We start from the raw sequence: 15,558 nt of genomic DNA on the forward strand, positions 1-15,558 counted from the left end.
TACCAGGGGCCAAGGATTCCCCGGGAACGCCACTCGAACTTCTTCAGGGCTCGGCGATCTCGGACTATGTCGCGCGCTCGATACCCATCAATTTGTTATTTCATGTCTTCAGTCATTATTTCTTAAATATTCATCTCACGGTAGCTCTCGCCTGATTGTTTGTCAACCCCCATATGTCCTCGGAAAGCTCTGCGAAACATTCTCCAGAGCCAGTTTCGAAGGGTGTCTCGCGGCTCGTATGTGGCCTTGAGAAGTCTATAGTCCGTCGAGGTCTCTGGTGTGAGAAATACCTGAAATATCCTTTTGAAAACTCCGATTCCGAGTTGAAGCTCCTGCGTCGGAAGTTTAGTACGCGAATTTGATGGCCCAGCTGCCGGCACGTTGGATCGTTTTGGCGCTGGAGGGAACATGGAGCCCCCGCACCCGAATCGAATTTCCCGAATACTCAAGGCGACACACGATCGCTCGTGCCAGTGACCTTGAAACGAAAAAGCCAAGCTGTCGTCTCATCCTCGTATGTTCAAGAATCTCCCAAGGCTTGAACACAGACAATGGTGCTCGTCCGGAATCCAGGTAGACGCGTTGATCACAGATGAGCATTCCGGAGTCACGGGAGCACGAGTCGATCTCTACCGACCGTACGCCGGAGGGTCGCTGCCTAAAGCGTTTTCTCACGGCCTGTCTCTCGTATGGGAGGACTGCCCTCATGGATTCAAAGAATGCTCAGAGAACGTTTGAATGGGCGACGCTCGATGTACATCATTCTCAGCCCGACGCCGGAGGAGAATTATTCTACTTTATCGTGGCGCCTCGGAATCTGGGAATTTCGGGTATCGGTACGGTCGCAGGTCTGTGCGCGATTGTCTTACGACCACGGGTACCACCCCCCTTTCTTCCTCCGTAGGGGCTTCCTTCCATTCTGGATCAACCTACGACTAACCAAGCTCGTCCCCGTGTCTGATCTGCTCATCTGCCGAGTTCTAAAAAAAACCGTGGCGAGTTCATCCGAGATGGGAAATCCTAAAAGACTTTGCGAGAGCATCAAGGGAAGCGTATTCGCTTCGCTTCCCCTAGCTTGAGATTGCTCGGATATTTTCAAGGGATCTCCGGACGACTGTCGGATCGCGGGGGGATAACCGAGCTTTTTGACGAAGTTCACGAAGGAGGAAAGAGCTTTCTGGAGAGCGTTTCCAGATCATCTCCTGATTCCTAGGAGTTTGTTGAGAGCCGCGTCGGCTCCTCGAGGGTCAGATGTTCTTTAGCGGAAATACGCGGAATTCTGGGTTGCGGAAATACGGTCAGAAGAACGACGGCCCACAGCGTGGGTGTTAGAGCAACCCAATGGATGTCGGCGAGTGTTCCACGCATGCAGTGGAATTTTGGATCGGAGGCTTTCAGCGGGTCGTATCCGACCCTCTAAGCGCCCGATGCTGTCTAACAAGACGGCGAATGTGCTGCTTGCTCCGCTTGCCTCCGAGGACTTACGAGATAACGGTCCGGAGTTCCACAGCGACGGGGAATGTTCTGCAAGGAGCCTCCGTCCCGACGAAAAAAGAATAGGCAAGGCTGTAGCCTTCGCGGGAACGGACCAGCTGCTCTCTGACATGCAGGAGTGATCCTTGTAATCAAGAGAAGACGGAAGAGGTATTCATTTCAGGAGACAGAACTCAAGTCTTCGGTGGAGAGATCGCAGCTAAGCCCAGATATGGCCTCGAGATCCTCGGTAGGTCATAAATATGTGTCTACATTCTGGTGATCCCGGCGGGCATGCCTTTTCTCCGCGGCAGTAATCCAGAATTCCGAGCAATGTTGATTGTGAAGAAAGTTGTCTGGAAGGCAATTGCGTCTGATCCCCCAGCGGATAAGGGATCCTGGGATTGGCCTGCCGTGAGTAATTCCGTGGTCTCGATTCGGTATCCGGGAAACGCTGATTCGAGCGTTCCAGGAAGGCTAGGAGAGATTTTCCCTTCTATTCCCTATCCCGTCGACTTGCGTGGGAGACCGAGCCTCTGTCGCGGGACCTAGATGCAGGAGCCCGATCAGCGACCGTCCGAGAGGTCTGATCCGACGTTTGACCGAGGAAAATGGCAAGCATGGGGTCCGTGAGGGATATCTCGCCCACGGTATGCGCAAGGTAAGCGGAGGGTGGGCGAGGAAAAGCCGAGCGTCGATTCAAATCTAGCGAGACACTTCACAACGAACCGTCAGTTGGAGGTGTGCGGGATTGCATGCGATCAGCACACCGAAACTCGCCTGTCCTGCGCTTGGAATATCTTCAAAGCAAAAACTCTGTGGAATGCGGTCAATCGATTTTCGACCGGGACTGAGGGGACTATCAAATGAATCAGTAGTCCTCGACGTCTGAGGGTATGGAACTTCAGACGGAAGGAGTATTCATCTGGTGCTCAGGAATGGCGTTGCCTCTTTCCGTTATGTGGGACCGATCAATCGCCTCTGTCGGATGGCTGATGGAAGATCTGTTCGGATCACATCACTCGCTTGCCTAGTGGACGAAACGATTCCCCCTCGAGCTGGAATCACTGTCTCTGAGAGCCACTTCTCGACTCTTCTAGGAAGTTACAACACTCTTTTGTCCTTCCGTCACGTTCGTTTGGGGAGTGAGTGCAATAGCACACAGCTTACTCAGCAGCTTCTCCACATCGTAATGGACCTATCCGGCCGAGTCGCGAAACAACGGGAAGTAAGAGGGGATAGGCTTGCACGGAACTTCCGCATTGCGCAAAGTCCGACAGCCCGTCGTTTCCGCAGTCTATGTTCCAAGTTTTTCTGCGTCTTCTCTGTCTCAGTTAAGCCGAGACGGTCTCCGCTCGGAGCGGGAGAATGCAATCGACCGGATTCGTGCATTATAAATATTGTAAGATGCATCCGTTCTTCACCCGAAGAGTCTAGAATATAGCTCCGACTCCGAAATTATCCGCGATCCATTTTCCGCCTCGGCCATCGAATATCTCCGCAGGAAGTTTAGCGAGGGGGCGTTTTCAACACTCGGCGCTACATGGGTCCACCGGGAGAAGATCGATCAAGGACGCTCCTGCAGGCCGCAAAAAGGCTTGATAGTCTCTGCTTCATGCTGAATCTGTGAGAGCGGAAATCGACGGAAGAATGAACACATTAATCAATGTGTCGGAAACGACGCCCTCGACTGCACCCGCAGCCAGGCAGGCATGCTCCTACATATGCGATATGATTGAAGCACAATGAACGATTCCGCAGCGTCCTCATAGCTGGAAAAGTTTTACGTAGCGAACTTTCCTATGAGTCAGACCGCGGACCCGATGCCAAAGTCAGAAACCTCTCATGGTCAGCAGGAAGCAAGAGGAGGTCGATGCAGCGGAAGCCGTCCGGGTCACAGATACGGCGAAAAAGCTCGTTGCGCTCAGATCGAGGCGGTGGGACGCCGTCGTGTCTCAATCATTAGGAAACAGCGGCGATAAGATTCCTCGTTCTAAATCCGTGAGTGTCCGACTGCGGAGAAAAAATGCCAAATCTACCACTACGGAGCGTGAGTTCAAGGTCGAGCATTCATGAGAACTCCGGCTCGTCGACAGAGGAGGGTTCCACGGAACAACAAGGAAGTCTTTGCGTTCTTTGTTTATGGACCACCACCGTCTCTGTCATCAGCTATCTCGAAAAGACCCGAGCAGCTGTTATCTCGTTGTTCTCGAGTGTTCTTCTCAAGGCCATCAGTATAATGCTCAGACGTGTCAAACGAACTACATTGCTATCTGCCATAAGAAGAACAAATGCTCTGGATACAACACTTGCTAGGAAGAGCTCACGGGGCAAGGTCGTTGAGAGTCGAAAACGCAGCAACATCTGTCGCGGCGGCGGAATAATCCTGACTTCTGAGTGCCGGTGAACTCCTCCGATAGAGACGTCGGCGTATCGCTTCGCCGAACTTCTAACCGCTTCCTGTGGCATGCGACGCCGATTCTCCGGACTCTGAGCTAGGAGAGCTTCACAGGTTCGCTTCCTCGACTCGTTCGCGCGGAATCAAACCATTACCGTACGACCGAGGGAGCCGGACCTCTGACCGGAGCCCAGACTTGTTCGCCTCCGATCGAGCGTGAGAACTCCGGACGAGTCGACGCTCACGATTGTTTCCGGTCTCCATGAAGCGAAATTCCAAATTGAGAGAGCGTACGAGATGACTCAGTGAGAATGTGGTAGCCGCGCCCGCGGTAAACATGTCCCCGCTGTAAATCGACTTCGGTGCCATGACCCGTTCCGCGTGGGTCGGATAAACATTTTTTTATTGGATATCGAAACGGGCGAGAGCAGGCCCGAGATGCCTGGCGCTGATCAAAACATCGAGGTAACTATCTGTCACCGGGATCGGCTCATGGAGTCGATGCTCACCTGCAAGTGGGGAGAGTTACCCGGTACAAACCTCCAGGCCTCTCAGCACCACCACCGGATTCCATTCCGTGGGGGCTGGCCACGAGGAGCCTCGTCTCCATCTCGGCTCAGATTCAGAGAGGATCCGTTCGAACTCGTCGTGCGACCCGGAAACCGCCAAGATTCTCCCAACGCTCGTCCCGCAATTGAGCTCCTCGCGGCGACCTTAATAACATATGCTAAGCTTTTGTGTCAAGCATGTATATTTACTTTGAATGTGGAGAGCGAACGTTCCATTACTTCTAGACTCTCGGTTGACCCTTTCCAGATCCCTCCTCCCGGACCCTTCCTCATAGAGCCCCACGGTCTTCGATTCAGTCTAAATCGGGCGCCGAGCGCGCACGGTTCCCTGCGTTGCTCGTGAGCTTGATTTTTCGTTGACAGTTTTCCTGGAATTCCCAGCTTCTCACGCGGGTAAATGATGCTTTGGCGAGGTACCTGACCGCCAGCACTAGACCGTGCTGCGTGCTCATTCAGGAAAAAGACGGCCGTAAATAAAGAATCAAGTGTTCTTCACGTGTTGCTTCATCGATGCCCTGAGGAGGAGGAGGATGAGCCTCGCGATGGAAATGGATTCCGATGAGTGATTCTGAGGGCTTCGATGGAAAGTGTGATGTGATTCGAGGAAAATGGCGCTGCTGAGAATTTTCCCGCCCTTCTGGGTGTGGATCGCGCTTCCGGTCAGCGGGAAGCCGATGACATATCCGCTAAACAGGATTCTCTTGGCCGGTTCCGAAACGACAACCTATCCGCAAATTCCGAATTCAACGGTGTACACAATATTCGACGAAGTGACGACATACCCTTACGAAGTGGATACGCTAATATCGTGGCAGCAAGTCAACTCAAGTACTCAAGATGAGCTCTGGAATTCTTCTGAGAGCCTCAGCACCGGTCAGCCCGGTTCTGAGGACTGGGAATTAGTCTCAAGCACGGCTGGTGGAACGAGTACTTTCCAGCAAGTGGTTCTCGGTGTCGCCCTCTACGCTTTGAGCTTTCTGACGCTGGCTGGCAACACCATGGTTCTACATGCCATTCGGACAGAAAGACGTCTTCAAACGGTGAGTGAGTAGGTGTGAATGTGCCACGTATCACCATGGGACACTAATCGGTCAGAATGAAGCAAGGACTTTACCCGTCCGATGAACGAGGAAGAGCGGGGGCAGCGCCATTGTACAGCGTCCTGAAAATGCGTCCCGGAGAAGGTTTCGTCTAAGAAATCATCTGATGATATTTCCGTCGGAATAAGCCCGAATTTCGGATTTTCGCGAGCTCTAAAAACTCAATTCCCGGGCATGCATCACCTCTCCTCAGTGTTGCTCCACATCCCTCGGAGGGATGAAAGACGTCAGATGGCTTTTGAAATTTGACACACCTTGTCAAAACCTCTCATGAACACTGCCGGCGTCGAATTTATTTCTGGAGCCTCGACGACAAGTTCCATGAATAGTCCGTCGGAATTCTCGACGACGTGAAAAGGTTTCTTCACGTATTGATTGGCAACCGTAGTTGTTCGCAACAGGACTCGGTGCGAAACTCGCTCGTACCCCTCCCTTCTTCGCAAACATAGCCGTCGAACTCGACTCGTGAGCCGGTTGCGGAGATATGCGTAGATAGATGGCCCGTCAGAAGCAAGAGGAACAGGCATCGAGGGGAAGTACTCCTTCCCTACTCCCCGGCCCTAAAATCTTGTTCTATACCGAAGTTCGTAATGCACGGACCCGGCTGAGCATTCGCCCGAGACTAGGCGAATTCCAACGACAGGGCTCGCATGCTCACAAAGAGAGATTCTGCAGATGCAGGTCGGGAGTCTCTGTGAGACGTCAAATGAGAACCGCTCGTGATAGATGTATTAAATTATGGTCTACGGCAGGCCGGTCTGGGCATTTATACGTTTCGCGCCGAGCAGATGAAAGTGCAGCGGGTCCCGACAGTAGGTTTATGCAGAAGTTGAATCATTCCTCTACACTCTACATCAATCGACTCATTTGCGAGCAGTCTCTCATACGTATCCCTCGGCGAGCCATAACTTGCGCGATTGCACAACAACGCTGGGGAGAATGGCAATACGACACGTGAGATTAGGGTCCGACCTACTCATATTGAACCCGTTGGAATTGTCGGTTGGCGTCGAAAATATGGACAGAGAGGCTCCCCGGAATCATTCGCAGGATTCTTTTTTTCCAAGGAGAGGAAGCTCGGATTTTCCATTTCCCCCCCTGGAACACACAGAAGAGAAAGCTCTTGGGAGTTTTTCTTCTCTGGTCCAAAGACTTTCCGAGAAACAGGCAAAGATTTACGCGCCGTTGAATTCATGTTGCTCATCCACTGCTTTGACTTTCAATGTGTTCCCCATGTGATCAGTGCCCGAGGGTATCGTGATCTATCCGCCCGCTCAGGTCCCGCAAGCGATTTTTCGAAGAGACAACGCCAAATGGATGGCCTAGGTTTAGCTTGCGTCGGTGATTTCGATGAGGTCTTACGACCGTGAGGGCTCAGCGAAGAGGGAGAAAACTCATCTCACGGCTCGTCCCTGGTATCGACAATGTTTCGGGAAGATAGTCGAGCGAGGCTCCTCGTGGAAGCGGGATTAACGAGCCACGATCCGTTATCTTGTCCCGGCACGTAAACAAAGCGGAGTGAGGCGTTCTCGCAAGAGGCTTAGTCCGATATGGTCACTGAGTGAGGGAGAGAGGCAGGTGGCTTCAGGCGGAGTATGTAAATTTGACTGACGGCCGCACATGGAATTTTCGCGTGCGTCCGTGCAACGCAGAAGCTCGACTACGACCGAGCAAATATTGAGAGGATGTATCCCGATTCGCATCAGGATCTGCGGACCTCGGCGTCGAGAGAACACTGCCAGGCCGAGCGAACGATCGAACAGGGTCCAACCCCGGGAACTAGTCCCACGTCACATTTCGGGGAAAGCGCGCCGAGAAGCTCATGCTCACGGGAATCGGGAGCGCACGGCTCCCACGACCCCGCGTATTCAGCGGCGATGATGATGGACGACGGAAGGCAATCTCGGAAAGCACTCGGAGTGGCGCCGGTGGCCGCTAATCAACGCAACCGGTCGACCCTGCCGGGTTCTTACCCAGGAGAGCAGTGAACCCGCTCGGCACAGCTGACGTGCGGAACATCGAGTGGAACGACTCGATTGTCCAGCGGGTCTCCGCGAGTGGATTCACTCGGAAGGACCACTCAAGGGGGGCTTCCGCTATTCGATCTCTCCAAAACAGCCTACGCTGTTTCGCAAATACTATCCGGGAGGATCGCAATCTCTAGCGCTGGGAGTTAGCGACCACGGGTTGAGCTCGACGAGAGACCCCGTTAGCGATGACGTCTCGGATTGGGAAGGACGGCATACCGGAGGCCCCGAGCCCTGGAGTTCATTACGTGAACTTTGCTTTCCCGACGAATGCGATCGATGACTTCGCGGTCGAGGCGCCGCCGGACCCTGGCTGAGTTGCGCAAAGTTTCCAAATCAAACTCAAACTACTCCAGGCGCTTCTGTTTCACATCTCAAAGACGATTCGTCGGGCCCGATCGGAAGCCATACGAAGTTTTGAAGTCGATCGCTTCGAGCTCAACGTCGCCGGTCGTTCGAATTCTGAAATCCCTGCAGAGAGGCGAAACATCCGCTTCGCGATGCTCTTCCGGAATTCCTACTTCTTGTTCAAGCTCTCGGCTTCACACCTCCGCAGGTTGGGTTTTATTCAGAAACCTCAAAGTGAGACTTCGCTGGATCGCATCGTTCCAGCGGGGACCAGCGAGTCTTCTCGCACAGGAGTTTTCTCAACTCGGGCCAGGGAACGGCTCAGACGGTCGCAACCTAATCCGCGTACTCTCTGCCGGCCTCATTCTTTCAGCTAGTTAGGAACGCTCGCTCCTTAAGTATCTGGAATTCGACCCACGGGGAAAGTGACCTGGCAGACCGACCCTTCGCTCGAGAGGATTCCCCAGCTTCCATCGAGTCTGGAGCGCTCCTCTCGACGCCTGCTAAGGCCCGAAACAATGTCCGATCTGAATGAACCTAAGTAAGTGGAATAAAAAAATGTTCCTATCGGGCTTCCCGAGCTTCCGGAATGTCTCGATCTCCCGCGCGGATCATCCGAATCGCAGTGTCTGTGAATGTTCTCAATTATTTATCCCTGCACCGATGTTGTGTACAGTAGCCGCCATATCTCCGCTATGGTAAATATAATCACGCGGCAAGAAATCTGGTTTCGTTTCTGATCATGAGTTTTGCTTTTGCTAAGGCGGGAACTCGTGTTGGGTTATTGCGAACCGTCGGGGGAATTAAAAATTGTTCTTGTTTGTGAACGCGTGCCGAGTCCTTGTTTGGGGCCATACGGCAGAGAATGCTCCGAACTGTGTAAGATCATCCGAGCATCAGTTCTTCATGATACACCTTCTTCCTCTTCAGTCGCTCCATGACTCGGGACATGCTGCGGCTGCTCATTAGCCGACGATGCAGCGTTCCAGTAGCATCGTATTGTCGGCCAAAAGCTAACTTGAATACGTGGGGGGCACCTGCCAGGAATGCCCGCATTCAAGGGCTTGTTTCTAAGGTCAGGGCCTCCTTGAGAAGCGGATCGCCCGAGGTAGATTCCTGAACTCGGCAGGAAGCTTGCGCAAACTTTGCCCCGACGCGGTCGCTTTGAGTTGCCCACGTAATGAATGGGGGAAGGGGGAATGTCGAGTTAAGAACCGGTTCATGATATGCGCTAACGTTCGCAGATGAATGGGCATCCGATGCGGAAGCTGAATCATCGTCAAGAAATTACGCAGCGGCTCGGGACGCTCGACGACGCCGGGCCGACATCGCCGGCGGGCGGCAAAATTCTGAATACTCTCATTTGTATTATTGTTGTTGGAAGCCAGGGGAGTTCATTGACCACCTGACATGAACTTTCCTCTCTCAGTGAAGGCCGAATCATCGCAACTGCGTGTCTTTCTTCATCATCCTTATCGTTCTGAACGAGAGAGCAAATGAAAAGACTCAATATTCAACGACTGCGCTTCCTTGCGAACCTTAGAGTGATTCTCCGAGCCGCAAATGCTTTCGCTTAATAACGTCGGCGCATGTCCGCTTATGCGTGGGCGTTGCGTCGCCTGATATCAAAATATTCACACAGGCTGATTCGGGAGCAGGTGGCCAGATTACCGGAGGGAATGCACAGCGAAGGATGCCGTCTGGATCGAAACTGCTCCGAATGTGCAGATTATGTGCTTCGCTCGACTCCTCTCCGTCGGAGCATGAAGATATTCCAGAAGCGATTCTCGAAGAATCGCTTTCGAGTACCGAAATTTCTAGCCGACGGTCGGGTCGAGTGGCGAAAACTCAATAATTTTCTTGCGTCTTACGGAGGCAGGCATTCGTACGGCCCCGGGTGTGAAGTATGCAACGGAGTTCACGCGGATTCTCTGGGAGCACAATACTCGCCCTGCCGAATGATGCTCTGGAGCGGAACACACTCACGGCCGTAACCAGCGCTTCCCGTCTGACGGATGAACGGATCTCACGCGGAATTTCCTCTCCGAAGCACTTGTGCCCCCGCGGAACATCCCTCGGGTGTTTGTCGTGCATTTTTATTCGACGATTTTTTATCAATTAGTGACTTACTGGCCGCAATCAACTACGGTCCTTCGACCCCACCGCGAATCCCCTTCGCCCACTTCTCGGAATCTGTTTGCGCATGGCCCGTGGTCAAGAGTGCCGTTTTTGCGTTCTCTGTGACTGCAGATTCTTCTTATTATAAGGGTTCCTTGAGGTCAGAAACGGGAGGAAAAATCACTCGAGGTCATGCTGCGAGAGCGATGACCGCACTAAATCTTGGGGGAAATTAGAAATTCCCGGCGAGTTTCTCCAGCAACCTCCATTCGGTACCGTTTGGAAGAGTTAATCCGATCTCACGGTTTCTTCGCGATAAAATCAATGCTGGAATTCCTCACCGGCTTCCACGCGCTAGCGTGGCCCCCGGAAAACTTCAACGGCTGGCCAGTGTCTCTTGCGAGTTCTTGCATCCGCTCAACCGGAGTTCTCTGAATCTTTGTTTTGTCAAGTCGTATGAGATGAAGCGAGTGATCTTTTTCCGAACCGTATGCTCAACAGCGGGTCTCTTCGCGATAACGCGATAGTCCACCTGTCGGTCTGTCGGCCGTCGGCTTATTCAGTTTGAGCAAAGCCAGCTTTGATCTTCTCTAATTCACCTACTTGCTCTCGCACATCGTTCCGGATCCGGCTTTTCCGCACATGGCTCACGGCTTCTTCCTCGGTAAACATCCGAGCCGGAGTTCGCCGAGACAGAATAATTCCATAGTGTGGCGCTCGCCCTGTATGCAGCGACGTCACGACGCGGCGGCGCGGATCTATCGTTTAGCACTGGCTCTGGTCATGCTGAGATTTTTTCCGCACAAGGATGCTGATCTGAGGAGTTATTCTGCTCGTTATCACAACAACGAGACATGGAGAAATTTTCCCGCAGTATTCGAAGGCCTGTTCCCCGGGATATATGTTTCGCAAACGCCCTGAATGAGCTCACCTACGAATCGTCTTGCGGAGGAAGAGTGGAAAAACGCTGCGGGATTATCCCATTTCATGATTCAGTGCGCGGCCGATTCTCCAATGGAACAAATCCAATTGACTTCTAATGGAAGTCGATGACTCGAAGCTCTTGGAAAAGCCTCGAATCCCTCGTTGAAGAATAGAATTCGGAGGCGTCGTGGCCCTGTTACTCGATGTCGAGGCAGAAGCAGGATGCTCGCTCATGACGCGGGGCGGCATATCCCCAGGGATGAGCTCTTGTTAGAGGCGAGCGGCCCCATGGGAAATGGTCCTGACAGGCATTTTCGCAGCAAACTGGCTTGTTCTCGATGATTTTTCCTATTTTGAAAACTTCTGCCCTCTCCGACCCATGACTAGGGCTCCCGGAAATTTCCCTGAAAAACTCCGTGGAAATTTTTAACTAGATGGCATCTAAGCGGTCCCAACCGGGAACGTCTCCCCCGATCGAGGTCATCGGCTTCATTGGGAGCGACTCGTCAGGAGCTACCGAGCGAGAGAAAAAAGCTCAATTCGATGCATTCTCCCTTACCTAATGAGCCGTTTTCCGAAAAGGGTCATATCCGCGGTTACGAGCCCTGCAACGACGGAGCCCACGGAAGGGGAGGGCTCGGTCCCGATGGGGCGATTTCCCCGTTTTGAGCTCATCGGATCAGAACGTCGGGCGCATCTCGATGGCACGTGCCCCATAGTTGATCCCATCGGCGTCGCTGTTTGGCGATTAGTGCAGGAATTTTCCGACTCTAACTAACTAAGACCGTCTAGGCTTTCGACCTTGCTCGGTTCAGCTCGGAAGTTGGGTCGACGGAAGACTCCACTTATGCAGCTGGGCATAAGAGAGCATGCAGAGGGAGCCGGAGCTCGACTTCCCGGAATAGTGATTCATACTCTCGAATTGATTGCTCAGGTCTCATGCATATTCGCTATATGAGCGCGGAGTCACCTCGGAGATTTTGGAATCTCGGACAGAGAGCGGCTAACAATGCTGCCAGAATTTCCCGAGGAAAGCGACTGGGCTCTGATTACAGCTATCTTATTAGGAGCCGCCTATTCATTCGAACTTCGACCGCATCATAAATACTGATATTCCTTGCTCGCGCTGAACGTAGACGCGGTCCCGATAGTCGACAGATGCTCTTGCCTTCCTACATCCCTCCTTCGGAGACCACAGGAAGAGTGCCTACGCGGGCCAATCTTCCAGGCAAGCCAAATAGTCTCCCGAGTGTTTGTTCGAGAACTTCCGATGTGCGAATGAAAGTCAGCGATGTTTTCGGACCCTTATTTACTTTCCTGATTTGGGACCAAGTTAGAACGAAAACTTTTTCCCGGCGTGGAGCGTGATACCGAGGCTCGCTTACCTCTAGCTCATCGCATAGTTTTCGTACGTTTGGATCCTGTCGTATTTCGGAATCGACCCAGTTGAGAATATTGTCTCATCCTCGAAGGTCTCACTCTGATTGCTCCCTTTCGGGCGCAACCCTATCGACAGCAGAAGAACTGACATGATCAAAATGATCCGGGGTAACTGGAAGGCCCGCAGGATTAAGGACTTTGGCTCCACCCGATCGCCATAAGTTCAAGGTCCAAGGCTTCTGAAGCTGGAATCAATGTTGCTCGAGCGACTGATTTACAGTATTCTCGGGACGTCCGTGTGTGACGGTCTGATTGAGCTCGTCTCCTCCACGCAGGCTGTTCGACCACGTAGGGCGTCATTACATGACGGAGTACAAAATGAATGCGGAACGCTGATTGCAGTGGACAAGCAAGCCCGCGGGGCTTTCGGCAGTCAGTCCTTCGAGGAGTGAGACCTGCATAAGCATGCGCGCCGACAATCACACTCGAGCTACCACCGCATCCAAACATCAGAGGGACATGGATATCGGAGCACCTTCGACCACGGACCGGGAATTCACTTCGTCTCGAAGTTGAATAGAGAGAGGTCTTACAGTTAGGTATTTCGGAACAATTACCGCATCCGGAGTACCTGCTACCGGATTCAGACATGCGACATTCCGCGAAGTGCAATAGCGGTGACGAGGCTCATGTACATCTGCATGATTTTTGCGGTCCGCTGTGACCACTGTCCCGTCCTTAGGATGATTCGATTGCCGCGAGCCGTTCAGCAAGGCTTTGCACTGCACGGAGTAGCGAACGATGTTTCATGATCTGCATTCGATTCGTGTTTGAAATAGAATTCTTCGTTTGGATCTCTTGCCCGGGCTGACCTTGTTCCCCGCAGACGCGGCTCGTCGGGAGCATATTAGTCCTGAACGTATTCGCGAATATATTACCATTTTTCCTACTCCGGACGCCTCGGCGAAGCGAGCGACTATAAGGTCAGTCAATCCGGATATCACGTGCCGCTGAGATGCCTTGTCTCGAGATGAGTGAGCGGGGAACTCTAGAAAACTCGATCTCAACGATGAGACCGCAAAACCCAGGGGTCGTGTAGGAGAGCCGTTTCGTTGAGAAATACAGACGAAACGACGCGCGTGTTATTTCGCGGTCCCCTGGGGCTAGAGGTGCCACTCTACATTTCTCTCAGGCTTAGATACAGTCTGTTTACCGACGTGCGTTTCCTGCGTCACCGCAATTTCAACCCGCGGACAGCAACGCCCTCATGCGTCTGGAGCGGAGCGGTCCTCCCGCAGAACACAACAAGTAGATTCTCATCTACGAGCTCCCATTGGAAATTGGAGAGTGGATCTGACAGCCTGCTCTGCCCACAAAGCTGACGAGAGATTCTGTAAGTCTTTCGAGCTTAAGCAGGTGCAAACGTCTGACTCGCTGAATGAGTCGCCAGAAGAATCGAAATGGCACACCCGCTGCTCGGATCGGCAATTAAACTTCAACAAACAATTTCCGAGGGAAACTTGTATTACAATTCCTTGGCCGAGGAACTCTGCGCGCTCCTCGGCTGTTTTTTCTCCGGAGCGCATCTGTGCTGTCTGACCTTTGGGATTCCCATTCCCCAAACCCAGAGTTTCCATTTGAGCGCGTCGGGGAAAAAGATCTCGTTGGTAGCTAAAGTCCTCCAAACTTGCGGAGATCCCGATTGTCTCGTACGAACGCAATTTCCTCCGATTCTCTCCAATTTTATCCGCCGTCCGTATTGCCGCATTCCTTCGTTTCGTCGAGCGTTCCGATGACCGATCAGCAAGTTTTGTTCACTTGCCAGACTTCGATCGACAGAACGATCGAGCTACAGGAATCGGGGGTGCTTCTCTCATGATAAACATGAAGAGTCGTGCTTGACAATCCGAGAGCACTGAGCCGTGAGTCAAGCCCAAGTCCGGGAACGAAGAAGTTGATTTCGCTCTCGATAAAAACGGAGCTTTAAGTAGGCTATCCCGAGATTAAGCTAAAAAACCTTCGGCGCTCACCTTTTCGTTTCTGCTGATTTCTGTTTCTCCGAAAATTCTTCATATATCGTTCCTGGCTCATGGCTGTCCCTTCCTGTAGGGAGGAATCCCTCTCCGCGGGGCTTAGGTCAGAAGGATGGTCCACATCCGACGCGAGTGGATTTGTTGATCAACGACCGATTCCATCGGGAAGGCGGCACGTATCAGCCGGGAAAAGAAGTTCACATGTTGACGCATCGAGGGTCGGAACAGACTTCCGCATGGGCGAACAACAAACGACACAAGCTCCCCTGCGACCGTTCCTACAATAGTCATTTTTATCCTCAGCAAAGCAAATATATCGGGAAAACTGATGACATTGCAGCGTTCTCTTTGCTCCCGCTGCAATCTTCACTCCTGTTCCCTCAAGAAGTTCCAAGCTAGACTCCCCAACCGGAAACTGTGCTCGCCGAACTGAGCGAAATGGCCCGCAATCGCCGTCTGGCACGCTGTTGACAGCAGCTTCCAATTGGACGATAAGTGGGAGCTCGTTCGCTGGTTCGATCGGTCTGGAGAGAATTTCGCCTACGAGCTCGGCATGGTGCAGGTCGTAATTCGAGTTAAATATCCTAGCAGGATCCGACTCGACCGAGTTTCGCTCCCGTTCGCTTGAATCAGATTGAGAGATCTCTCGGTGCTCGGGCAATCCGTAGTAGTCGGTTGTTACGTGTTTCCTTTGCCCCCTTGCTGGTGAGAGAGACTGCGCGAATCGGTCCAAGTGATAAGCTGACTGACGGAGTAATGAACAGCGTCCACAAACAAAGAAGCCACCGGAGTTTTCTGTGGCACTCCTGAGACACCATTCAATGAGCTCTCGTCCCGACGAGGGGCATTTCTGCGAACAATGAACTTCCGGCGACGACGGTGGGATGGTTCGAAAGCATCGGCTTCCGGTGACGAAACTTGCCCCCCTCCCCCGGACTGTCTTGTCCCGTATTCCTCCTAATTTCTTATCGATTCGCGGTCCAATCTTGGTGTCCGAGGGGCTCAGGAACTTTCATGCGAAGTCGCATATGGACTTACGCGAGCTCCACGAAACTCGAGCGAAACTCTTGCGCCACATTGTCCAATGCAACACCGGCTCTCGATTTGACTCATTGTTTGACTTTTCGCAGATAGGAACTGGAATTTCCGACGAGGTCATAAAGGGTCTCTCACTTGAGTCGATGGACG

The 15,558-nt window shown here is 52.6% G+C and overlaps 1 protein-coding gene across 1 annotated transcript in view; it reads left to right on the plus strand.

Moving 5' to 3' along the window:
* Positions 1-4,995: 4,995 nt before the first annotated feature.
* The window catches only part of LOC100900945 (histamine H1 receptor), a 46,133-nt gene continuing 35,570 nt past the window's right edge, over positions 4,996-15,558 (plus strand). The window contains exon 1 of the mRNA XM_018641273.2: positions 4,996-5,480. Within this exon, the coding sequence (XP_018496789.2) occupies positions 5,049-5,480 (432 nt within the window). The 5' untranslated portion in view covers positions 4,996-5,048. The remainder of the gene's footprint in view (positions 5,481-15,558) is intronic.

The sequence above is a fragment of the Galendromus occidentalis genome, unplaced genomic scaffold (genome assembly GCF_000255335.2).
Source record: "Galendromus occidentalis unplaced genomic scaffold, Mocc_1.1 scf7180000077527, whole genome shotgun sequence".
Taxonomy (NCBI): Eukaryota; Metazoa; Arthropoda; class Arachnida; order Mesostigmata; family Phytoseiidae; genus Galendromus; species Galendromus occidentalis.